The following is a 26,385-nucleotide window of genomic DNA, read 5'->3' on the forward strand; positions in this document are numbered from 1 at the left end:
AGATTTATTTAAAATTGAAAGCAAAGTTGAAACAAAATACTGTAGCAAAAATTATTTGGCAAACTTTATTTCTCCTATTACTAGTGGAGAACACGTTTACTCTCTACCTAAGTGATAACCCAGGCCTTCTATATCAGCTCTACCTTATTGACTTGGGAAGACACATACAACTTGCATGAGCAGTTATTTGTGGGCCAAAAAGAAAAAAAATTAAAGCAAGATCTATTCTTCTACTGCTAAAACCTAACTGTTGGTAATAATTTAATTTATATAGCATAAGTCAGAAGGGTTGTAATTTTTTTCAGCAAATTCTATTTCCTAAAAGTAGGGTGGCATTAAAGAAAAGTTTGACATTCAATTTAGTAATAGATGCTTTTTAATTATAATAGTCAAAGATAGTCTCTCTCTGTTTTTCACCTCTTTCATGAAATTTTTCTATCCTGAATAACTATTTAAATTGGGGCTTTTATTTATCTCAAATTATCTTTAGTAGTCAGTTATGTTTATTTTCCAGGGTATGAATATTTTATTAAGAAAAATTAAGTTAATGAACCCTGAAGAATGCTGTTCTGACTGCTACAAACTCATTAGCCAAATGCATCTAGGTAGTACAGATGCAGAAGTGGAGCCACAGGAAATCTCACTGTTATTGGTAACTTTTTTTTTTTTTTTTTGCTATTGCTGAACATCCTATCCAAGGGAAGCATTCATTTAAACACGGTCCATTTCCATAGATCCATGAGTGACTGGAACATATATCCACAATTTTCCTGATGCTTTTATAATTGTGAAAATGGATAATAGAGAGATGTATCTATTGAAATATTTATACTTTATTCAAGGATATATTAATTTTGAGGCTCATGAGCATGACTTGGTAAAAATTACAGTTCAGTCTGTAGTCTTGAGAAATTTGCTAATCTCCCGGATCTTAAGCAAAAAGAAAAAACAAGCAAACCTTTTGCCTGGCCCTAAACACATCTAAAGCTGCTTGGACAATCATCCTAGCTGTTGTTCTCATATGACTTATAGCAGATAAGCATATTAGGTATATAAACCATACCACTTTTGCAAAAATTTCCAATCATTTAGAAATAGTTTGTTCATGGAAATAAATTTTGACTTACAAATTTCTTGGTGGGTGGGAAAGCAAAATTAAGAGAAGGAAGGTGTGTGTTGGAGCAGATGGAATATGGATTTACTCATATGGGCCCTGCAACAGAAAGTGAAGAAAAATGGAAAAGTCTTAGATATGTGAGAGTAATTTATCCTCTTCCATATTTTCTGACTCAAGTTGGCTAGTGTTGGGTCACCAACACTGGAGAGGCACCCTCTTTCACATTTCTTGCCTAATGAGCATATGGCTCATATTTAATCTGGAACCTACCTAGTTGAATAAAGAATCCAGAAGGAGGCCGGGCACAGTGGCTTGCGCCTGTAATCCTAGCACTTTGGGAGGCTGAGGCAGGCAGATCACTTGAGGTCAGGAGTTCGAGACCAGCCTGACCAGCATAGTGAAACCGTGTCTCTACTAAAAATACAAAAATTAGCCAGGTGTGGTGGCTGTAATCCCAGCTACTAGGGAGGTTGAAGCAGGAGAATCACTTGAATCCGGGAGGCAGAGCTTGCTGTGAGCCAAGATTGTGCCAATGCACTCCAGCAAGGGCGACAGAGCAAGACGCCACCTCAAAAAAAAAAAAAAAAAAAAAAAAGAATACAGCAGGATAGTCTGTTTTGTATCTTCCCAGTAGGACATATCACCTGACTTTCCTCCAGAATAAAAGACAATCAAGCTAATTATGTGATACTGTCAGTTTGCTCCAAGCCTTTGTTTAATGATTGGCTCTCCCGTGGTAAAAGTGGGGTTCTGTATGATGGCATGCATATACAATCAAGAGAGCCGGGAGATGCTTATCATAGAAATGACACACTCTTCTATCTTGTTCAATAGCATGAGATGATCTATTTGCTATAGATTATTAAAGATCCTGGTTTTGAATCTCTCAATTTTTATTGCTAATAATGTCCCAAGTAGCTTGATAAGCAAGCTTCAGTGCTATAGTGCTTAAATTTAACCAAACTGAAGCACTATTTTATTACATGAGGGAATCTTTTTGTCAACAACACAAGAAAGTCAAATAATACAGCACTTGTAATAATTACAAAGCACATTGTGCTACTTTAAGCACCTCTTGTTCTAAAATTGCAAATAAAACTTTATGAAAAAGCATTTTAACCCCATTTTGCAGATGAGGAAACTGAGGCACAGAGAGGTTAAGTGACTGGGCCAAAGATACCTGGGTGAGCAGTAAATGTAAGAACAAAAAGTGGGACCCCAGCATTCTAGTTTTTATTGTACATTCTTCAGTTATTGTTCTGGCTTTGCAAATGCCAGTGCTAAAACTGAAGGATGATGGTGAACCCACACATGGAAAGATTTGTATAGCATTTCATAGAAAGAGTTTCTGGCTCCCTACACGTATTCTCTATGCATGGGAATTCCAGCCCCATAAATAAAACTTCAAAAATTTGAAAAATTGAGGTTGTTCTGTTATCTACAGTAAATGAGGTGTAAAATTAGCTTTTCAGGAACATATATTTGCTCTCAGAGATGACTCCAAGACTCAGTAATACACAACTTAGGAAAAGTACCAGTCCTCTAATTGTCTCTGGTAGAAAATGACCTTGTCAGTAACATAATGTTATTTCTATATAAAAAAGTAGAGCTATCTTGTTGCTGTCATCTGTCTGGGAAAAAATGTTATCACTCTAAACAAGAAGAGGTCAGAATGCTCTAGGCATATGAGGATTCTTTAAAAAATAATAGTTTAGTTTAATATTCACATCTCTGTGGCAAACCCAACTCTTGGTAGAAATGTACTCATTGATTCTGTTGTGTTTTTGCCCAAATCATATAGCATATTCATTTGCAGGCAATTTTAAGCAGCCGTTTGAAAACCAGTATTTTGGAAATGAAAGATTCAGAGATGCTCTCTGGCCCATGTTCCCTATAGGTGCTGGCGTTCTAAACAGAACTAAGTCAGGGAGCATGTGATTTACAGTATCATCTTCTTAGTTTTCAATATGAATGAGATCAGTCCATTGTTGACAGAGGAATGCAGATGTGAGAGTAGGACAAGGAAGCATCGAATCTGCTTTTATTTCACATGTCACATTCGCCCGGGTCCTTTGACTTGGTTACCAGTTTTGTTATGGTCACTGTGATCCACTTCTCATTTGTCGTCTGTGGAATGAATTCCACAAGCTCCACCTTTTGCAGAAAAACAAAAGAGAGTGTTTTTCTTCCCATTCACGATGCGGATGTCTCTGTTCCTGAGTTTAAAACAATCATAAAGACAGAAAAGCAAATCCCTGTAGTAAGAAACCAGACTTTTCAAATGAAACATTTTATTGTAAATAGCTCTTCATAGGTATTCCTCGTGCTTCACTCCCCACCCACCCTTGTTTTTTTTTGTTGTTTTGTTTTGATCTTTTAAAATGATGTTTATTATCAGGACTAGTGTTTCCATGGGGTGTGGTGTTACATTAAAATGACCCCCCTGCACAGCAGGGGTTGAATGTTTCATTGTAACTTTGGTTCCATGCCCAAGACACATCTTTGCTTGATCTGCAGAAACTAGTTCCATTGCTGAACTTTTTCTTTACACAATATATGTTTATAGTTCTTCTCTTCTGATTTGACATATACATGTTTCATTAAATGCAGCATATATTGTAGATTTTCAACAGGGTTGTGTAGGAACTGTCAAGTAAGAAACCTTGAATAATGGCTTTAAAATACACAGTTGTAGTCCTGGCTACAGGGTAGTTCTTAGCTTTTGATCTCCCTCTCACTGGTGTAAACAATTTTGCCATCTTTGAAGGTTTAGAAGCATTTGTCTTTCTGGGATCTTATCCATGTTTTCGGTTACTCTGTAAAACAGAGGAAAAAATTATTTATACATCAATTTTATTAATAGCTGAATCATAAAAAACAAACTTTAAAAAAAGACACAAATTTTTTATTCTTTACCACTGCTTTGATGTGTATGATCTTATGCAAGTTACATCTTAAGCTTAGTTACTTTAATTTTAAGTGAGAAAATAAAAATCTCTACTTCAAAGGTTGTTGCAACACAATGCATATAAAACAATTAATGGTTCTTGTCTCAAAGTAAGTTGCCTGAAATATTATTATCATTACTGCCTTTTCCTCTGAGGCCTTCCAAGGTGATAGCTGAGAAGTTAAATTGAATAATCATGCCCCAACATATCCATTTAAGATGTTATTTTATTTTTGAAACTTATTTTAGATTCAGAAGGTAAATGTGCAGGTTGGTTACATGGATATATTTCATGATGCAGAAGTCTGGGCTTCTGTTGAACCCATCACACAAAAGTGAACATAGTACCCAATAGGTAGTTTTTCAAACCCTGCCACTTCTCTACCTCCCCACTTTTGGAGTCTCCAGTATCTACTGTTTCTGCAAGATGTTATTTTAATAGCCGACCTGTCTATTCCCTTCAGTGACTTAATTCTATGTAACATTTCCTCCCCAACAGAATTGTAACCATTGGCAAGTTGTCTCCACCTAAAGTCCTGATTGAAGAACTCCCTGGGAATTCTGCCACACAGGTTTCTTGGTTGGCCCAGAGATGTCCCTGAAAAGGTGCTACCCTGGGGATGTCAGGACTCCTAGCCCTGTTCCTCTGTAAGTCCATATGTCTGAGTTTTCACTTGTGTAGAAGTCTAGGTCATAATGCTGTCTTCCAATGAAAGCCAGAAATAGCACAGAAGATGTGCTATGAGGTTGTACTGTCATGTGCTACTTAAGGGAATGGCCTTTAGGGTCTGAACAACATGGATAGAGAAAATGGGATTTCTGTTTTCTTGCTGTATGCCCAAAGATAAGTTATTTAACTTTTCTATGCCTCAATCTCCTCATCTATAAAATAAGGACACTGATTCTGTAGAAAGACTTTACTATTATTCCAGAAATGTTAAATCCAAAGTTAAATATTAAAACCACAATCCAAAGTGGAGGAAAAGGAGGCACTTAGTACCCCAAGGATACTTCTAGTCTACCAACCAGGGGCAACTTAAAGATCCAAAGGCATATTTGCAGAGCCATTTTGCTCCCAAGACAAGGTTAGACTGGGATGAAAGAGTGACAGAGTCACAGAGGAGAACCTGTGGGAAGGAAGTACAGTGGTCGGGGAGAGATCACACTGAGGGAATGAGGAGGAGGTACGAAGAGGCATAAAGAGATTGATGGTGGATTCACAGAGGCACACTTGCCTCCTATTGCTCAGACATAGACTTTCACATCTTCCCTTGCTTATATGTGAGCAGAGAACTGAAGAGTGATGACAGGGCAGAGACAGGCGTCACAGCATAGTTGTCTCCTTGCCCCATACTTCATCAAAAAGCTACCTCCTCAGCAAAAAGCTGTGGGTCGTACCACCAACGATGGAAGCCAGTGAGGCAGTGGAAGAGGCTGGGCCTTGGCCAGACTGGGAATAGTGCAGTGGGCATCCCCTGCACAGCCTTCTGAAGAATTCACACATATGTTGCCCAGAATGGCCAGCCTTTGGTCACCTCTCATAGAAAAGATATCAAGTGTTGGTCAATAGTAGCCAGAGAAACATCTGCAATCGAGTTGAGAGGGAGAATCCTTTTCCCTCTTCTTCCTCCCTGCTCTCCAGAACGGCTGAGCCTTGAAGAGGAAGAGAAGAAGAAGAGTTCTCTTAGAGTCAGACCCTGAACTACAGCTCCATGGGGGTACTTGGCTCATGCCTAAGGTAGGATAAAGGAAGAAATGAGAATAAAACAGAGTCTGAAATTGAACTTTTAAACTGGGTTAAGACTTTTGAGGATTGAAAGTGACTGAGAAGTTGGGGGACCAACCTAATATTTAATTAAAAGATGAGAGAGGGAAATAAGACAGAGCCTGAGTGAAGAAAGCTATGATTTGAGAAAATAGATCGAGTTCATATTTACATTCCACTGGGATGAGAGCCCCAAATAACTAGTTACAAATATAACATTCTCTTATTCCATGGTAAAGAAGAGAGTTGATCTGAATGTATATAAAAAATTCTTCAGGGATGTATTTGTTTGTGTGTTTTTAAATATAGAATAAATATACAAACACAAAAAGTCTTTTACTTGCAAACTTTCAATGTATAGCGTATCAAAGATTAAATCCTATATATTGTGTCAAAGCATGTATGCATCATTTCCATGTATCACAACTGAGGTACAACCCCTCATTTGAGTAAACACATGTTGGTTTTAAAAACCAATGGACTTACAGGCAGTCCAGGCAGTCTCCTGGAATGTTAAGTTTCTATGAATTGAGAAGTACTTGTAAAAGGAACTATTATTTCTATAGTGAAGCCAGATTTATTCAAATTAGCATTCGGAATTATTGCAGTTACCCAGTGGGTAACAGGAGTTCTTTTTAACAGGTTGCTTAACAGTGCTACACTTTAGTTTCCTCATCTGTGGAAAACAGCAATTGCCGCTATCATTTTTGAGACTTTACTGCATGCTACAAATTCTTTTTTTTTCTTTTTGATACAGGGTCTTGCTTTGTTGCTCAGGCTGGAGTACAGTGGTGCAATCTTGTCTCACTGCAGCATCGACCTCTGGGGCTTAAGCCATCCTTGCACTTCAGCCTCCCAAGTAGCTGGTACTGCAGGTGTGTGCCCCCACACCCAGCTAGTTTTTGTGTTTTTGTAGAGATGGGATTTCACCATGTTTCCCAGGTTGGTCTTAAACTCCTGGGCTCAAGTGATCCACCTGCCTCAGCCTCTCAAAGTGCTGTGATTACAGAGCCACTGTGCCTAGCTAATGCCACAAACTCCAAGTCTTGAGTATGGTGATGTGGCTTCTGACTTGTGGTTGTAGCATCTGTAAGGGCAACACTGTTTAACCAGTTACACCATCCAGGAACACAAGGGCCATCTCTGACACCTTTCACTCCTCACCCTTTATATGCAATTTATCATAAAGTATTCAATAAATGGTAGCTATTATTATTACTTCCACAATACAGATGAGGACACTGAGATTGAAGATTATTAAATAATTGGTCCATAAAAATCCTGGTAGGGAAGACATAATAATACTGCATGAAATATAACAGAAGCTGGAGGATCAGGGAAAGCTTCCCTGATTTTCCACTGAAATGGGAAGGATGAATGGGTATCAACCATTTAATGGTGATGTGGGAAATGTGGTCCAGGAAGATGGAAGCACATCTTGAAAGGCATGATTCAAGACAGAATGCTTGGTATGTCTACAAACTTGACCTTTAATGAGCCTTTCTATGTGCCAACTACTAAACTAGTTGCTTTACCTGTATAATATTACTCAATCCTCAGAAAAATAGTGGGTGCTATTACTTGCTAATTTTTTATATTAGGAAATTAATGTTTGGAGAGTGCTATATTTTGAATGTTTGTGTCCCCTCCAAAATTCATGTTGAAACTTAATCCTCAGTGCAAGAGTATTAACAGGTGAGGCTTTTAGGAGGTTATTAGGCCATGAGTGCAGAATGGATGAGGGATTAGTGCCTTTTGAAAGAGCTGGAGAGAACTAACTTAGGCTCTTTTGCCCCTCCGTCCCTTCTGTCCTGTGACACAGCTTTGCCTCCTCCAGGAGATGCAACAACAAGGCGCCATCTTGGAAGTAAAGACCAGGCCCTCACCAGACACCAAACCTGCTGGTGCCTCGATCTTCAACTTCCAGCCTCCAGAGTGGTGAGCAATACATTACTATTACTTATAAATTACCTAGTCTCAGGTATTTTGTTATAATAGCACAAATGGACTAAGACAGAGAGTTATAACAGTCTCTATTATGCAGAATTGTTGTAAGTATTACATAAAATAATAAATATAAATGTACCTTTTGAACTGTAAAGCAAGTTGTACTCTCCTTCCTTATTGAAATATCATTAATATTATTTTAAAAGTATTTATTGATTGTTGACTATGTGCTAGACACTGTTGATTATGTGCTAGGTATTTGGTATACAAGGTTGAACAAAATTATATGGTCATTATCTGCATCAAGCTTATTTACAATGAGAAAGATTGACATTAATTAAAAAAATATATATACATATATTTCCCCAATGTATGTAAAATTTGTTCAGAAAGGAAGTTGAGAAAGATGTCCTTGTGGGAATCACAACTGAATTGAGATCCGAAGGATAGGTGAGGAGTAGGTGTTTACTAGTTAAAGCAGAAGGGAAGCATTCTGTGCACCAAGACAGCTTGGGCAAACCCTGTGGAAGACAGGAAGGCACATGGTTCATTAAGGGAAACTGGAGCAACAGGAAGCCTGAGAGATTGCTCGTATGGTTAGACCATACAGGGCTTTGTTGGCCAAGTTAAAAAATTCAAATTTGATCTTTTTTTTTTTAACTTGTTATCAATAGATTGGTTGAAGGAACTTGATCCTAACACAGTGATATTTTCCTAGGAGGGGATCAAGGTAAGGTTTGCCTTTCCAAAAGCTCACTCTAACTGCTGTGTGGAGAATGAGTTACAAGAATGTCTATAGTGGAAGCACTGAGCCCAGTTAGTGGGCTACTTCAGCTATGGAGGAGGGGATAATATATTTGTTTATGTCCTCTTTCCTTTGTCAATGCATTCTTTAAGGTAGTCTTCAAATGGTATATAAAAAAACAAATCGAATATGAGTTATCTTTGAAAGATATGACAACTCTATTCATGACTCTGATCTAACATATCCCAGATCTGCTTTCATATTCTTTTTCCCAGCTATTCATTCATCCATCTGCCTCTCAGTTCATCTGTCAATCTGAAATTTATTCTGCACCTAGGATAGATAAGGCACTGTTATAGACACTAAAGATACAAAGATGAATAAAACAACTTCTACCCTATGCTTTATTAGTACAATTTGTGAGACAAATAGGGAAACAATTTATATATGACTGGGTAAAGCTAATGGATATATTTACATAAAAAGGAATTACTAACTGGCATAAACTGATTTATCTTACAGACTTTCCTTATCCATATAAAAACTAAGGAGTAAAATTTTCCTACTAATACTTTATTTTTTTGGGATGGGGGATGGAGTCTTACTCTGTCACCCAGGCTGGAGTGTAGTGGTAAAATCTTGGCTCACTGCAGCCTCTGCCTCCCGAGTTCTAAGTGATTCTCCTGCCTTAGCCTCCCAAGTAGCTGGGATTATAGGCACGGGCCACCATGCCTGGCTAATTTTTGTATTTTTTTTTTTTTTTTTTAGTAGAGCTGGGGTTTCATCATGTTGGCCAGGCTGGTCTCGAACTCCTGACCTCAGGTGGTCCACCTGCCTCAGCCTCCCAAAGTGCTGGGATTACAGGAGTGAGCCACCGCTCCTGGCTGATCCTACTAATACTCTAAATGATGAATATAATAGAGACTGGTCATGTGGCCATTTGTTTTCCCCAGGCTACATGAGTAAATATTTGCACATTTTAACAAATAATACAGTATTTAATTTTTCTTAAGTTTTTTTCATTGGAACAATAGCATAGTATTATGTGCCTTTTAACATTTTTTATGTTACTAGACAGGAAGTAAAAATATTGGGCTGTCAAGTTCAAAAATTTATGGTTAACACTGGAGAAATATCATTAAAAATTTTATATATATACATCCAAATGCATGTAAAATTTGTCCAGTGGGGGAGTAAAAATGAGCTAGACCAGTGTATGTGGATAAAGAATCGTGATCACCTGTTCTGTGGTCCTCCCAATTTCATAATGCGCAAAACTGGTGCTGTCATGTTCTTCATTAATTCATCCCTGCTCAGAAGAGGAGGATTTTCAATGGGTCATTGCAACCTGGGTATAGCAACTAATCTGGTGATAGCTGTTTTCCTCTCACTTTTTTCTTTCCTTTGTCTCCCTGTGTAACCATGTAACGTGACACAATGAGTGGCTGCTATGGCTTAAATGTGTCTCCCACAAAGCGTGTGTTAGAAACTTAATCCCTAATGCAACAGTGTTGAGAGTTGGAACCTGATGAGAGGCCATGAAGGTGGAGTGAATGCCTAATAACTCCAGGTCCTTCAGCCTTTGGACTCTGGGACTTGCACCAGCAGCCTCCTGGGGCTCTTAAGCCTTTGGCCTTTGACTGAGAGTTACACCTCTGGCTTCCTTGGTTTTTGGGTCTTCTCACTCCTGTTTTTTTTTTCTTTATTTTTTGAGATGGGGTCTCATTTTGTCGCCCAGGCTGGAATGCAATGGTGCGATCTCAGCTCACTGCAACTTCCACCTCCCAGGTTCAAGCGATTCTCCTCCCTCAGCCTCCCAAGTAGCTGGGACTACAGTCGCCTGCCACCATGCCAGGCTAATTTTTGTATTTTTATTAGAGACGGGGTTTCACCATATTGGCCAGGCTGGTTTTGAACTCCTGACCTTGTGATCTGCCAGCCTCAGCCTCCCAAAGTGCTGGGATTACAGGCGTGAGCCACCAGCGGTTCTTGGGTTTCTGATTTGAACAGAGCCATGTTGCTTCTCTGGTTCTCCAGCATGCAGATGGCTTACCATGGGACTTCTCCACCCCCATAACCAGGTGAGCGAATTCTCTTAATAAAGCCGCTCTCATTTTCATCTATCTGTCTGTCTGTCTATCTATCTATCTATCTATCTATCTATCTATCTATCTATCTATCTATGCTATTGGTTACCTCTCTGGAGAACCTGACTAATACATTGATATGCTGTTTGTTTGGAAAACCAGAATGCATAGCCAGATAATATCTTCTGGAACTACTTGGAGTCCCCTTGTTTAAAGTAAAAGTCCTAATATAATCCATGCAGTTATTTAGTCAATGCCAGCACTGAGTCCAGTAAGGGTGCCTTCTAGGGAGCGTTCGATGGTTTCTATATCATTTCTGACAATAATGACTTAGGCAATTACTAAAAGAAAAGAAGTAGGAGTCACGCCATTTTAAGGAGGACTTTGTAATTTAAGCTGGTCTTGGGTTTATGAACACAATACAAATCATTAATTTAGTATGGAAAAAAATTTATGGTAATTTGCAGTAAGCTTTCACTACCTACCAATAAAGAAGCACTTTTTCCCTTCTTCCTATTTCTATCTTGCCAACTTTGGAGACATAAGTAGCATTGATCAGTTTTCAGTGATGTTTTATTCCCTAATATTATTTAAAGCCAGATTATTCCCTGAGAAGAGGAGATGAAAAAGCAACTATTTGTTTGGGTTTAGGCTGAAAACTACTTAGCAGTACTAGAGGTTATAATTTTGAATTTAGTATAATTTTGTATACTAGAATACTAGCATCATTTAGTGTAATTTTGAATTCAGTAAATGTGGTAGCTAATTTTTAAATCTAATAATAGCTAGAGTTACTGATTAATGATTTTCCAGGCACTGTTATACCTTTGACATGCATAACCTCATCTCATTCTCTCAACACAACATCCTGCTGTAGGTAACATGATTATAACCATTTTGTGGAATAGGAAACCTAATCTTGGGTGGATTAAATAAACTGCTTATCATCACACAACTAGTAAATGGCAGGACTCAAGCTTAAAATTATATCTGACTTGTAAGCTGTGCACTCTAACCTCTCAGCCATTTTACTGCATATGCATTATATTTATTGCCCAGATTCACTGTCACATTCGTCGGCTATATTATTAATTATCATTATAGTCATTCACTTAACAGACAATTACTAAGTGTCATTTATGTGCTACTTTGGAGGAAAAACATCGAATCTTGTACATCCCTCAAGGAGTTACACAAAATGGGAAAAGGTAAAGAGACGACCACACTGTAATTTCAAAAGCCAGTAGCTAAGTAGTACTACACAAATAAATGATGCTTCTGATGAGGATACATATGAACGCCAATGTTGCTTGAAACATGGGAGAAAGGCCCTTTTTTATTTGTGAGGCAGTTTGATGGTTAAAAGTGGATTCTGGGCTGAGGCTGCCTGGGTACAAATTGGTAGCTGGATGGTCTTGGGAAAGTCACATGCTGTAGTTTCTCCAACTACAAATTAGGGATAAAAGCAATACCTATCCCACAGGGGATTTCATGAGGATTAAATGTATCTATTACTTAGAACAGCTCCCAGGACATAATCAGCTTTGGACAGCATTGATGTTAATGCTGAAGCCTATCCATTTTCTACCTAGTACTTACGAGGTTTGATATTTCTTCTGTAAACCACCATGTATTACTTGTCTCTTACTGAAATTTATTTTCCCTACCTTTAAAATTTATTTACTGTTTTTTTTTGGTGGGGGGAGGCTGTTTGTTTTCTGATACTCTGGTCATTTTTATCCTTTACTAGTGAATCTCCCTCCACTTCAATTTGGATATTCCCATTCAGTTTAAGAGACTCAGTCCTCTTCTTTCCATCCTACAAGGCTGTCACCTTTCTTGACAGACAAAGGATAGTGGTTAGTCTGAAAAGAAAATATTTTGGAAGAAAGAATATAGCCAGAGAGTGAGTTATGAGTTCATACATTTTCTGAGCATATCTGCTTAACTCTTTGCTTGTATCAGGTTATTCTAAAGCACTTTTACTTGTTTGTTCCATATCCAGGTAACAGATCTCATACCTATGGAGGGAGAAAGTGCCTCTCTTCTGTTTTCCAACTTGCTGTAGAAAATGTTAAATCACCTGAGGTCCAGGAAAGATCTCAGGCTAATATAATTTAATAGGATAATCAGAGTTGACATGAACCATGATAAATGGATTTAGAATAGCCGCTGGCCCTTCTTCTTTTTTAACAATGGTATTGAGATTTGTGGTTTCCCTATTTGACCGGCCGTCAGAATCACATAGCGTGCTTGTTAAATACAGACCAGTCCTTGCTCTCATCTCTCCCACCCTCTCTCTATCTCACCTCTATCTCCAGTGATCTGACTCAGCAAGTCTGAGGAGGGGCTTAAAAATCTGTATTTTTAAGCACTGGGAATCACTAAGATTATTTATGCATGTATTCATGAGACATGGACTCGATAATAGTAATTATAAGACTCTCCTTTTTGTTTTCTATATGGACATTGAAAAGTAACTTATTTGAAAACAAGATCCACTTAGCCTGCTTTCTTGAGTTTTAATGAACTCCCCAGTCTCTACTGGGGAAAAGGGGTGAAAAAAACAGCAGTCATTACTAGCTTGTTAGATTAGCAGAATCAGAATTTTCAAGCTGAACGCAACACTAAAGATAACGTCATTATTTATTCACTTTGCAGATACAGATGCAACTTTCTGCATAGTGGGAGATTATGATGAGAATACTAACATCCACAGACATTGTGACTTCCTGAAGTAATACAGTTAACTGGAACAAATTCTTGATTCTCAGAATATTCAGTTTCTTCACTTTTCTAATAATCACCCAAATAGACTGGATCTGTTTCTCAATTTATGGCATTTATGCTAACCAAAGCAAGTGTGTTTGTTTTTTAAAAATATAGCATAGTTAAAATATATAGACCAGGCCTGATGGCTTGGTCAACACTTTGGGAGGCTAAGGCAGGAGGATTGCTTGAGCTCTGAAGTTCAAGACTACCCTGGGCAACAAAGTGAGACCTTGTCTCTACTAAAAATAATAAAAAAAAAAATTAGCTGAGCATGGTGACACATGCCTGTAGTCCCAGCTACTCAGGAGGCTGAGGTTTGAGGATCGCTTTGAGCCTGGGAGATCGAGGTTGCCAGTGAATGATCTGATTGTGCCACTGCATTCCAGCCTGGGTGACAGAACAAGACTCTGTCTCAAAAAACAAAACAAAACAAAACAAAAAACTAAAGAAAGGCATAGTAACTATAGGTAACATCCTTTTTATCAAATACCTCTTAGAACCACATTTTGAGAATTAAATGGAATCTTACCTTTAAGAGGCACCTTGACATCAAGGCCATAGAATAAAGGCAAGAGAGAAGAACAAGAATAGAAACAGAAACTGCAGAAGAAAAAGAAGAAGATTATGTAAATCTGAATTTCTGTAGTGCCATTCAGGTAGTACAAAACCTCAGCTTTTCCACATTGCTCAAGTCTAATCACTTCACACATGAACATCAAGCACCTTTTTGTTTAAAAAAATCCACACCTTTTACGTAGCTACTGACAGAGTATCAGCGTTCAACTAACATTGATTCATACATTTTAGAATCATGAGGTGGTCTTACGAACAATTGGTCTAAGCTCCTAATTTTACAGATAAGAAAAATAAGCACAGAGCAGTAAATCAATAGTTTAATTTCATACAATTTTATGGCACAGTGAGGGCTAAAGCTTAGCTAGCCTGAATCCTACTTTATTATATATCACTGTCTCTATCTTTCATGCATGAGAGGGTATTTCAAAAACACAAAATATGATCAGAACTTACACTTAATCATGCAGTACTATCTTTTTTGGTTACTACGATAGGTTTTAGGATTAAGGCACAGCTGGGAGAATATTAATCTGTAGGCTAAATATATACTTAATTACTCACAGTGGAACATTTCGGAGAGAGAAATGGACAACTGTTAATAATTACTTTGGGTTGATGGGTAAAAACTGGGTCTGTCCTAGGCAACTGGGGACATCTGGTCATGCTATTGGTATAAAACCTGCTTCTGCATCAGTGGGCATTTCACATAATAAATGTGTGATGTTGTTCCAGCTGTTATGCCTCCGAAATAGACTTCTTCTTATTTGACTCATGGAAGTTAATGGAGTCTGATTTGTTTCTCTTCACCAAAAATTTTCATTTGAGAAACAGATAATTGGATGGACAAACAGTGCTTGAGTAGCACAGGTATATAACTAACTGTATACTAACTATAAAAAGTCATGGGTCGGGTCAGTTTTAAAAAAATAATTGATTTCCTTGGTGGTTTTATTTTACAGAGTAAGTCTTTTACTTGATTATCACACTCCAGGAACACATCGTTGGACACATCTGTGAATAAGGGTTATGTCTGGCATTCTCATATTGTGAATATTATTAGCATATTTCTTTTAATGCTACTGCTTATAAGGTTCTTGCTTCACTATGGCTAAATTCTATAAACAAGTTATGAGTATGGCTCTAAGAGGCATGCATTGGTGGCTAGTCTATTATTCCGAAAAGCAAAAACTGTTGCTTTTCTTCATTCCTTGAAGGTAAACTTATAGCAGGAGGAGTTCGAGAATGAGGGTAAGGGACGAATTCCCATTCCTGCTATTTCTATGAGAAGATCAGACATCAGAGCTACCTCTTTGGGCATGAGGAGATGCCCATCACTCAATCTGTAATGAGAGTCTTAATCCCTGCAGTGTGGTGGGCAGATCATGCCATTTGGAGTCAGACACCCTGACCTCTGGTTTTCACTTGCCATAAATTGATTATATAATTTTGGGCAAGTTGTTTAATTTCTTTGAGCCATTGTTTTATTATCTGTATAAAAGGGGATCATAACATCTGTAGTGTCTGTCTCATAGAGTAATTATGAGAATCAGATGAAATGATGGCAGTGGAAGTACTCTAGATATGGTGCATACAGATATTATGCTCTAGATAAGTGCTGCACACAGCTGAAGCTGGTTTGTTGTTATCACCTGATTCACACTAACTGTGTGCATTGAAATAAGCAATAAAGAAGGGATATTACATGTACCCTGAGTGGGTGTTCAAGTACCACAAGGGAAGAATGAAGAGTATCTCTGGCATACAGGATCTTTAGCCTTTTTACTAGACTTAAGGGTGAGGAGAACTGAAGTCCAGTGAGTAGAAGGTGAAACATAAACCTCATCTCTAGTCAAATATCTAATCAGAAGTCAACTGAATTGTTTTTAAAGTGGTTGAATTTGCTACCATATGTGAAATATGCAATGTTGATAATTAGATCCTTATTTTCTTTGAAGTAAGATTATTACCCCATTATCATAAAAATTTAGGAAGTTCAGACCTGTAAAGTGTACTGAGCAAAAGAATTGTGAAAAAGTTTACATTGAATTCCAATAATGAACATGATCATAATCTCCCTTCTTCCAAAATTTTTGAGGGTTTTATTTAGAGAATGGCTAGGGTGATGACGTTGATAGATTTTGTTTTCTTCCCTTTTTGTTTGTTTTAAACCTCAGCTGGATAGGGACTGAATGGGTATCGTCAAGTTTTGGGGGAAGAATAGCCTCAACTTTGACTTCTTCCTTGAGCCAGGCCTAGGGTAGCTTATGAATTAGCAGAGAGAGAGAGCTAAGAGCTGGCCATTCACAAGTGTGGAAAATGGAAGATATTAAGTGTGGTCTTTGACAAACAGGGAAGCTGAAAGCAATCCCTGCCTTCTGTGGGGCTTCCTGCCAATCACTGGGAAATTTATTGTATGTTATTGTTGCCTCATTCAATCCTGCAGAACTAAATAGCCCCTTCTGAAATGTGAGAAATTCAAATTTAAAATTTTGCAGAGAATGTATACTTTGGGTCAGAAATTTTAAAAATTACACTTTTAGAATTTGACTTACACTTTTTTAGTGTTTCCTTTTTCACATAAGTGACCTCAGTTGTTCCTCATGGAATCCATGGGAGGAAGAAGGGGCAAGTGTTATCACCCCTATTTTAGAGATATGTCTTAGACAGAGGAGGTGAAGTTATTTACCTAAGGTCAAATGAGTACCTGAAGACCCACCCTATATAACAATCTGGATGCCTGGTGGTCTGGCTACTTGAGCCCACCAACTCCCTTTAACCTCACATATATGGATAATTATAGAAGCAATCTGGGATGAACCAAATTCTAACCATTGTTGCAGGAAGGGCAGATAGTTTGCTATTTTCTTCTTGTGTGCCTATGGAAGCTATTATAAAACAGCCATATTGTTTTACCATACAGGGATTCAGGTAGCTACTTTCAGTCAATCTGATTGGAATTCCAGAGAAAAACCTCTGGCATCCTTGCTGTTTCCCTCAGCAGAATATTCCTGGTGTCTTGGGCCAGACTTTTTATTATTATTATTATTATTATTATTATTATTATTATTATTATACTTTAAGTTCTGGGATACATGCACAGAACATGCAGGTTTGTTACATAGGTATACATGTGCCATGGTGGTTTGCTGCACCCATCAACTCATCATCTACATTAGGTATTTCTCCTAATGCTATCCCTCCCCTTGCTCCCCACCCCCGACAGGCCCTGGTGTGTGATGTTCCCCAACCTGTGCCCATATGTTCTCATTGTTCAACTCCCACTTATGAGTGAGAACATGCGGTGTTTGGTTTTCTATTCCTCTGTTAGTTTGCTGAGAATGATGGTTTCCAACTTCATCCATGTCTCTGCAAAGGATATGAACTCATCGTTTTTTATGGTTGCATAGTATTCCATGGTATATATGCGCCACTTTTTTTTTTTTTTTTCTTTTATTATTATTATTATTATTATTATACTTTAGGTTTTATGGTACATGTGCGCAATGTGCAGGTAAGTTACATATGTATACATGTGCCATGCTGGTGTGCTGCACCCACCAACTCGTCATCTAGCATTAGGTATATCTCCCAATGCTATCCCTCCCCCCTCCCCCCACCCCACAACAGTCCCCAGAGTGTGATGTTCCCCTTCCTGTGTCCATGTGTTCTCATTGTTCAATTCCCACCTATGAGTGAGAATATGCGGTGTTTGGTTTTTTGTTCTTGCGATAGTTTACTGAGAATGATGATTTCCAATTTCATCCATGTCCCTACAAAGGACGTGAACTCATCATTTTTTATAGCTGCATAGTATTCCATGGTGTATATGTGCCACATTTTCTTAATCCAGTCTATCATTGTTGGACATTTGGGTTGGTTCCAAGTCTTTGCTATTGTGAATAATGCCGCAATAAACATACGTGTGCATGTGTCTTTATAGCAGCATGATTTATAGTCCTTTGGGTATATACCCAGTAATGGGATGGCTGGGTCGAATGGAATTTCTAGTTCTAGATCTCTGAGGAATCGCCACACTGACTTCCACAAGGGTTGAACTAGTTTACAGTCCCACCAACAGTGTAAAAGTGTTCCTATTTCTCCACATCCTCTCCAGCACCTGTTGTTTCCTGACTTTTTAATGATTGCCATTCTAACTGGTGTGAGATGGTATCTCATTGTGGTTTTGATTTGCATTTCTCTGATGGCCAGTGATGGTGAGCATTTTTTCATGTGTTTTTTGGCTGCATAAATGTCTTCTTTTGAGAAGTGTCTGTTCATGTCCTTCGCCCACTTTTTGATGGGGTTGTTTGTTTTTTTCTTGTAAATTTGTTGGAGTTCATTGTAGATTCTGGATATTAGCCCTTTGTCAGATGAGTAGGTTGCGAAAATTTTCTCCCATTTTGTAGGTTGCCTGTTCACTCTGATGGTGGTTTCTTTTGCTGTGCAGAAGCTCTTTAGTTTAATTAGATCCCATTTGTCAATTTTGGCTTTTGTTGCCATTGCTTTTGGTGTTTTAGACATGAAGTCCTTGCCCATGCCTATGTCCTGAATGGTAATGCCTAGGTTTTCTTCTAGGGTTTTTATGGTTTTAGGTCTAACATTTAAGTCTTTAATCCATCTTGAATTGATTTTTGTATAAGGTGTAAGGAAGGGATCCAGTTTCAGCTTTCTACATATGGCTAGCCAGTTTTCCCAGCACCATTTATTAAATAGGGAATCCTTTCCCCATTTCTTGTTTTTGTCAGGTTTGTCAAAGATCAGATACTTGTAGATATGTGGCATTATTTCTGACGGCTCTGTTCTGTTCCATTGATCTATATCTCTGTTTTGGTACCAGTACCATGCTGTTTTGGTTACTGTAGCCTTGTAGTATAGTTTGAAGTCAGGTAGTGTGATGCCTCCAGCTTTGTTCTTTTGGCTTAGGATTGACTTGGCGATGCGGGCTCTTTTTTGGTTCCATATGAACTTTAAAGTAGTTTTTTCCAATTCTGAGAAGAAAGTCATTGGTAGCTTGATGGGGATGGCATTGAATCTGTAAATTACCTTGGGAAGGATGGCCATTTTCATGATATTGATTCTTCCTACCCATGAGCACGGAATGTTCTTCCATTTGTTTGTATCCTCTTTTATTTCCTTGAGCAGTGGTTTGTAGTTCTCCTTGAAGAGGTCTTTCACATCCCTTGTAAGTTGGATTCCTAGGTATTTTCTTCTCTTTGAAGCAATTGTGAATGGGAGTTCACTCATGATTTGGCTCTCTGTTTGTCTGTTATTGATGTATAAGAATGCTTGTGATTTTTGCACGTTGATTTTGTATCCTGAGACTTTGCTGAAGTTGCTTATCAGCTTAAGGAGATTTTGGGCTGAGACAATGGGGTTTTCTAGATATACTATCATGTCATCTGCAAACAGGGACAATTTGATTTCCTCTTTTCCTAATTGAATACCCTTGATTTCCTTCTCCTGCCTAATTGCCCTGGCCAGAACTTCCAACACTATGTTGAATAGAAGTGGTGAGAGAGGGCATCCCTGTCTTGTGCCAGTTTTCAAAGGGAATGCTTCCAGTTTTTGCCCATTCAGTATGATATTGGCTGTGGGTTTGTCATAAATAGCTCTTATTATTTTGAGATACGTCCCATCAATTCCTAATTTATTGAGAGTGTTTAGCATGAAGGGTTGTTGAATTTTGTCAAAGGCCTTTTCTGCATCTATTGAGATAATCATGTGGTTTTTGTCTTTGGTTCTGTTTATATGCTGGATTCCATTTATTGATTTGCGTATATTGAACCAGCCTTGCATCCCAGGGATGAAGCCCACTTGATCATGGTGGATAAGCTTTTTGATGTGCTGCTGGATTCTGTTTGCCAGTATTTTATTGAGGATTTTTGCATCAATGTTCATCAAGGATATTGGTCTAAAATTCTCTTTTTTTGTTGTGTCTCTGCCAGGCTTTGGTATCAGGATGATGCTGGCCTCATAAAATGAGTTAGGGAGGATTCCCTCTTTTTCTATTGATTGGAATAGTTTCAGAAGGAATGGTACCAGCTCCTCCTTGTACCTCTGGTAGAATTCGGCTGTGAATCCATCTGGACCTGGACTTTTTTTGGTTGGTAAGCTATTGATTATTGCCACAATTTCAGCTCCTGTTATTGGTCTATTCAGAGATTCAACTTCTTCCTGGTTTAGTCTTGGGAGGGTGTATGTGTCGAGGAATTTATCCATTTCTTCTAGATTTTCTAGTTTATTTGCATAGAGGTGTTTGTAATATTCTCTGATGGTAGTTTGTATTTCTGTGGGATCGGTGGTGATATCCCCTTTATCATTTTTTATTGCATCTATTTGATTCTTCTCTCTTTTTTTCTTTATTAATCTTGCTAGCGGTCTATCAATTTTGTTGATCCTTTCAAAAAACCAGCTCCTGGATTCATTTATTTTTTGAAGGGTTTTTTGTGTCTCTATTTCCTTCAGTTCTGCTCTGATTTTAGTTATTTCTTGCCTTCTGCTAGCTTTTGAATGTGTTTGCTCTTGCTTTTCTAGTTCTTTTAATTGTGATGTTAGGGTGTCAATTTTGGATCTTTCCTGCTTTCTCTTGTGGGCATTTAGTGCTATAAATTTCCCTCTACACACTGCTTTGAATGCATCCCAGAGATTCTGGTATGTTGTGTCTTGGTTCTCGTTGGTTTCAAAGAACATCTTTATTTCTGCCTTCATTTCGTTATGTACCCAGTAGTCATTCAGGAGCAGGTTGTTCAGTTTCCACGTAGTTGAGCGGTTTTGAGTGAGATTCTTAATCCTGAGTTCTAGCTTGATTGCACTGTGATCTGAGAGACAGTTTGTTACAATTTCTGTTCTTTTACATTTATTGAGGAGAGCTTTACTTCCAAGTATATGGTCAATTTTGGAATAGGTGTGGTGTGGTGCTGAAAAAAATGTATAGTCTGTTGATTTGGGGTGGAGAGTTCTGTAGATGTCTATTAGGTCCGCTTGGTGCAGAGCTGAGTTCAATTCCTGGGTATCCTTGTTGACTTTCTGTCTCGTTGATCTGTCTAATGTTGATAGTGGGGTGTTAAAGTCTCCCATTATTAATGTGTGGGAGTCTAAGTCTCTTTGTAGGTCACTCAGGACTTGCTTTATGAATCTGGGTGCTCCTGTATTGGGTGCATATATATTTAGGATAGTTAGCTCTTCTTGTTGAATTAATCCCTTTACCATTATGTAATGGCCTTCTTTGTCTCTTTTGATCTTTGTTGGTTTAAAGTCTGTTTTATCAGAGACTAGGATTGCAACCCCTGCCTTTTTTTGTTTTCCATTTGCTTGGTAGATCTTCCTCCATCCTTTTATTTTGAGCCTATGTGTGTCTCTGCACGTGAGATGGGTTTCCTGAATACAGCACACTGATGGGTCTTGAGTCTTTATCCAGTTTGCCAGTCTGTGTCTTTTAATTGGAGCATTTAGTCCATTTACATTTAAAGTTAATATTGTTATGTGTGAATTTGATCCTGTCATTATGGTGTTAGCTGGATATTTTGCTCGTTAGTTGATGCAGTCTCTTCCTAGTCTCGATGTTCTTTACATTTTGGTATGATTTTGCAGTGGCTGGTACCGGTTGTGCCTTTCCATGTTTAGCGCTTCCTTCAGGAGCTCTTTTAGGGCAGGCCTGGTGGTGACAAAATCTCTCAGCATTTGCTTGTCTGTAAAGTATTTTATTTCTCCTTCACTTATGAAGCTTAGTTTGGCAGGATATGAAATTCTGGGTTGAAAATTCTTTTCTTTAAGAATGTTGAATATTGGCCCCCACTCTCTTCTGGCTTGTAGGGTTTCTGCCGAGAGATCCGCTGTTAGTCTGATGGGCTTCCCTTTGATGGTAACCCGACCTTTCTCTCTGGCTGCCCTTAACATTTTTTCCTTCATTTCAACTTTGGTGAATCTGACAATTATGTGTCTTGGAGTTGCTCTTCTCGAGGAGTATCTTTGTGGCGTTCTCTGTATTTCCTGAATCTGAATGTTGGCCTGCCTTGCTAGATTGGGGAAGTTCTCCTGGATAATATCCTGCAGAGTGTTTTCCAACTTGGTTCCATTCTCCCCGTCACTTTCAGGTACACCAATCAGACATAGATTTGGTCTTTTCACATAGTCCCACATTTCTTGGAGGCTTTGCTCGTTTCTTTTTATTCTTTTTTCTCTAAACTTCCCTTCTCGCTTCATTTCATTCATTTCATCTTCCAGGGCTGATACCCTTTCTTCCATTTGATCGCATCGGCTCCTGAGGCTTCTGCATTCTTCACGTAGTTCTCGAGCCTTGGTTTTCAGCTCCATCAGCTCCTTTAAGCACTTCTCTGTATTGGTTATTCTAGTTATACATTCTTCTAAATTTTTTTCAAAGTTTTCAACTTCTTTGCCTTTGGTTTGAATATCCTCCCGTAGCTCAGAGTAATTTGATCGTCTGAAGCCTTCTTCTCTCAGCTCGTCAAAGTCATTCTCTGTCCAGCTTTGTTCCGTTGCTGGTGAGGAACTGCGTTCCTTTGGAGGAGGAGAGGTACTCTGGTTTTTAGAGTTTCCAGTTTTTCTGCTCTGTTTTTTCCCCATCTTTGTGGTTTTATCTACTTTTGGTCTTTGATGATGGTGATGTACAGATGGGTTTTTGGTGTGGATGTCTTTTCTGTTAGTTTTCCTTCTAACAGACAGAACCCTCAGCTGCAGGTCTGTTGGAGTACCTGGCCGGCCGTGTGAGGTGTCAGTCTGCCCCTGCTGGGGGGTGCCTCCCAGTTAGGCTGCTCGGGGGTCAGGGGTCAGGGACCCACTTGAGGAGGCAGTCAGCCCGTTCTCAGATCTCCAGCTGCGTGCTGGGAGAACCACTGCTCTCCTCACAGCTGTCAGACAGGGACATTTAAGTCTGCAGAGGTTACTGCTGTCTTTTTGTTTGTCTGTGTCCTGCCCCCAGAGGTGGAGCCTACAGAGGCAGGCAGGCCTCCTTGAGCTGTGGTGGGCTCCACCCAGTTCAAGCTTCCAGGCTGCTTTGTTTACCTAAGCGAGCCCGGGCAATGGCGGGCGCCCCTCCCCCAGCCTCGCTGCCGACTTGCTGTTTGATCTCAGACTGCTGTGCTAGCAATCAGCGAGACTCCGTGGGCGTAGGACCCTCTGAGCCAGGTGCGGGCTATACTCTCCTGGGGCACCGTTTCCTAAGCCCGTCGGAAAAGCACAGTATTCGGGTGGGAGTGGCCCGATTTTCCAGGTGCCGTCTGTCACCCCTGGAAGGGGAACTCCCTGACCCCTTGCGCTTCCCGAGTGAGGCAATGCCTCGCCCCTGCTTCGGCTGGCGCACGGTGCGCTCACCGACTGACCTGCGCCCACTGTCTGGCACTCCCTAGTGAGATGAACACGGTACCTCAGATGGAAATGCAGAAATCACCCGTCTTCTGCGTCGCTCGCGCTGGGAGCTGTAGACCGGAGCTGTTCCTATTCGGCCATCTTGGCTCCTCCCCCCCTTTTTTTTTTTTTTGACAGAGTCTTGCTCTGTCACCCAGGCTGGAGTGCAGTGGCGTGATCTCGGCTCACTGCAAGCTCCGCCTCCCAGGTTCATGCCATTCTCCTGCCTCAGCCTCCCCAGTAGCTGGGACTACAGGCTCCCACCATCTCACCCAGCTAATTTTTTGTATTTTTAGTAGAGACAGGGTTTCACCATGTTAGCCAGGATGGTCTCGATCTCCTGACCTGGTGATCCACCCGCCTCGGCTTCCCAAAGTGCTGGGATTACAGGTGTGAGCCACCGTGACTGGCCCTGTGCCACATTTTCTTTTTCCAGTCTAACAATGATGGGCATTTGGGTTGGTTCCAAGTCTTTGTTATTGTGAATATTGCTGAAATAAACATATGTGTGCATGGGTCTTTATAGTAGAATGATTCATAATCCTTTGGGTTATACATCCAGTAATGGATTTATAATTTATAATCCTTTGAGTTATAAATCCAGTAATGGGATGGCTGGGTCAAATGGTATTTCTAGTTCTAGATCCTTGAAGAATCACCACACTGTCTTCCACAATGGTTGAACTAATTTACACTCCCACCAACCATGTAAAATCATTCCTATTTCTCCACATCCTCTCCAGCATCTGTTGTTTCCTGACTTTTTAATGATAGCCATTCTAACTGGCGTGAGATGGTATCTCATTGTGATTTTAATTTGCATTTCTCTAATGACCAGTGATGATGAGCTTTTTTTCATGTTTGTTGGCCGCATTATGTCTTATTTTGAAAAGTGTCTGTTCATATCCTTTGCCCACTTTTTGATGGGGTTGTTTGTTTTTTTCCTTGTAGATTTGTTTAAGTTCCCTGTAGATTCTGGATAATAGCCCTTTTTCAGATGGATAGATTGCAAAAATTCCCTCCCATTCTGTAGGTTATCTCTTCACTCTGATGATAGTTTGTTTTTGCTGTGCAGAAGCTCTTTAGCTTAATTAGATCCCATTTGTCAATTTTGGATTTTGTTGCTATTGCTTTTGGTGTTTTAGTCATGAAGTCTTTGCCCATGCTTATGTCCTGAATGGTATTGCCTAGATTTTCTTCTAAGGTTTTTATGGTTTTAGGTCTTACGTTTAAATCTTTAATCCATCTTGAGTTAATTTTTGTATAAGGTGTAAGGAAGAGGTCCAGTTTCAGTTTTCTGAATATGGCTAGCTGGTTTTCTGAACACCATTTATTAAATAGGGAATCCTTTCCCCATTGCTTGTTTTTGGCAGGTTTGTCAAAGATCCGATGGTTGTAGATGTGTGGTGTTATTTCTGAGGCCTCTGTTCTGTTCCATTGGTCTATATATCTGTTTTGTTACCAGTACTGTGCTGTTTTGGTTACTGTAGGCTTGTAGTATAGTTTGAAGTCAGGTAGCATGATGCCTCCAGCTTTGTTCTTTTTGCTAGGATTGTCTTGGCTATATGGGCTCTTCTTTGGTTACATATGAAATTTAAAATAGTTTTTTCTAATTCTGTGAAGAAAGTAAATGGTAGCTTGATGGGAATAGCATTGAATCTATAAATTACTTTGGGCAGTATGGCCATTTTCATGATACTGATTCTTTCTATCCATGAGCATGGAATGTTTTTCCATTTGTTTGTGTTCTCTCTTACTGCCATGAGTAGTGGATTTTAGTTCTTCTTGAAGTGGTCCTTCCCATGTAAGTTGTATTCCTAGGTATTTTATTCTCCTTGTGGCAATTGTGAATGAGAGTTCTTTCATGATTTGGCTCTCTGTCTATTATTGGTGTATAGGAATGCTTGTGATTTTTGCACATTGATTTTGTATCTTGAGAGTTTGTTGAAGTTGCTTATCAGCTCAAGAAGTTTTTGGGGCGAGACAATGGGGTTTTCTAAAAATACAATCATGTCATCTGCAAACAGAGACAATTTGACTTCCTCTCTTCCTATCTGAATATGCTTTATTTCTTTCTCTTGACTGATTATCCTGGCCAGAACTTCCAATACTATGTTGAATAGGAGTGGTGAGAGACGGCATCCTTGTTTTGTGCCAGTTTTCAAAGGGAATGCTTCCAGCTTTTGCCCATTCAGTATGATATTAGCTGTGGGTTTGTCATAAATAGCTCTTATTATTTTGAGATATGTTCCATCAATACCTAGTTTATTGAGTGTTTTTCGCATGAAGGGTGTTGAATTTTATCAAAGGCCTTTTCTGCATCTATTGAGATAATCATGTGGTTTTTGTCATGGGTTCTGTTTATGTCATGGATTACATTTATTGATTTACATATGTTGAACCAGCCTTGCATCCCAGGGATGAAGCCAACGCGATCATGGTGGATAAGGTTTTTAATGTGCTGCTGGATTTGGTTTGCCAGTATTTTATTGAGGATTGTCACAATGATGTTCATCAGGGATACTGGCCTGAAATTTTGTTGTTGTTGTTGTTGTGTCTCTGCCAGGTTCTGTATCAGAATGATGCTGGCCTCATAAAATGAGTTAGGGAGAAGTCCCTTTTTTTCTATTGTTTGGAATAGTTTCCGAATGAATGGCACCAACTCCTCTTTGTACCTCTGGTAGAATTCAGCTGTGACTCTGTCTGGTCCTGGGCTTTTTTTGGTTGGTAGGCAATTAATTACTGCCTCTATTTCAGAACTTGTTATTGGTCTATTCAGGGATTTGACTTCTTCCTGGTTTAGTCTTGGGAGGGTGTATGTGTCCAGGAATTTATCAATTTCTTCTAGATTTTCTATTTATTTGCATAGAGGTGTTTATAGTATTCTCTGATCGTAGTTTGTATTTCTGTGGGATCAGTGGTGATCCCCCCTTTATCATTTTTTATTGTATCTATTTGATTCTTCTCTCTTTTCTTCTTTATTAGTCTGGCTAGTGGTCTATTTTGTTAATCTTTTCAAAAAACCAGCTCCTGGATTCATTGATTTTTTGAAGGGTTTTTCGTGTC

At 39.1% G+C, this 26,385-nt stretch overlaps 1 protein-coding gene across 4 annotated transcripts in view; it reads right to left on the reverse strand.

Annotated features, from left to right (window-relative positions):
• Positions 1-623: 623 nt before the first annotated feature.
• Positions 624-26,385, reverse strand: part of JAKMIP2 (janus kinase and microtubule interacting protein 2) — a 198,408-nt gene continuing 172,646 nt past the window's right edge. For 3 of the 4 annotated variants that reach the window (XM_009241163.4, XM_054556028.2, XM_054556029.2), the window contains 2 exons: positions 13,910-13,980; positions 624-3,933 (listed from right to left, as the gene is read on the reverse strand). In XM_009241163.4, the coding sequence (XP_009239438.2) occupies positions 13,930-13,980 (51 nt within the window). In that variant the 3' untranslated portion in view covers positions 624-3,933; positions 13,910-13,929. The remainder of the gene's footprint in view (positions 3,934-13,909; positions 13,981-26,385) is intronic. The other variant, XM_054556030.2, reaches the window with a different exon arrangement.

This window comes from Pongo abelii, chromosome 4 (assembly GCF_028885655.2).
Source record: "Pongo abelii isolate AG06213 chromosome 4, NHGRI_mPonAbe1-v2.0_pri, whole genome shotgun sequence".
NCBI classification, from domain to species: Eukaryota; Metazoa; Chordata; class Mammalia; order Primates; family Hominidae; genus Pongo; species Pongo abelii.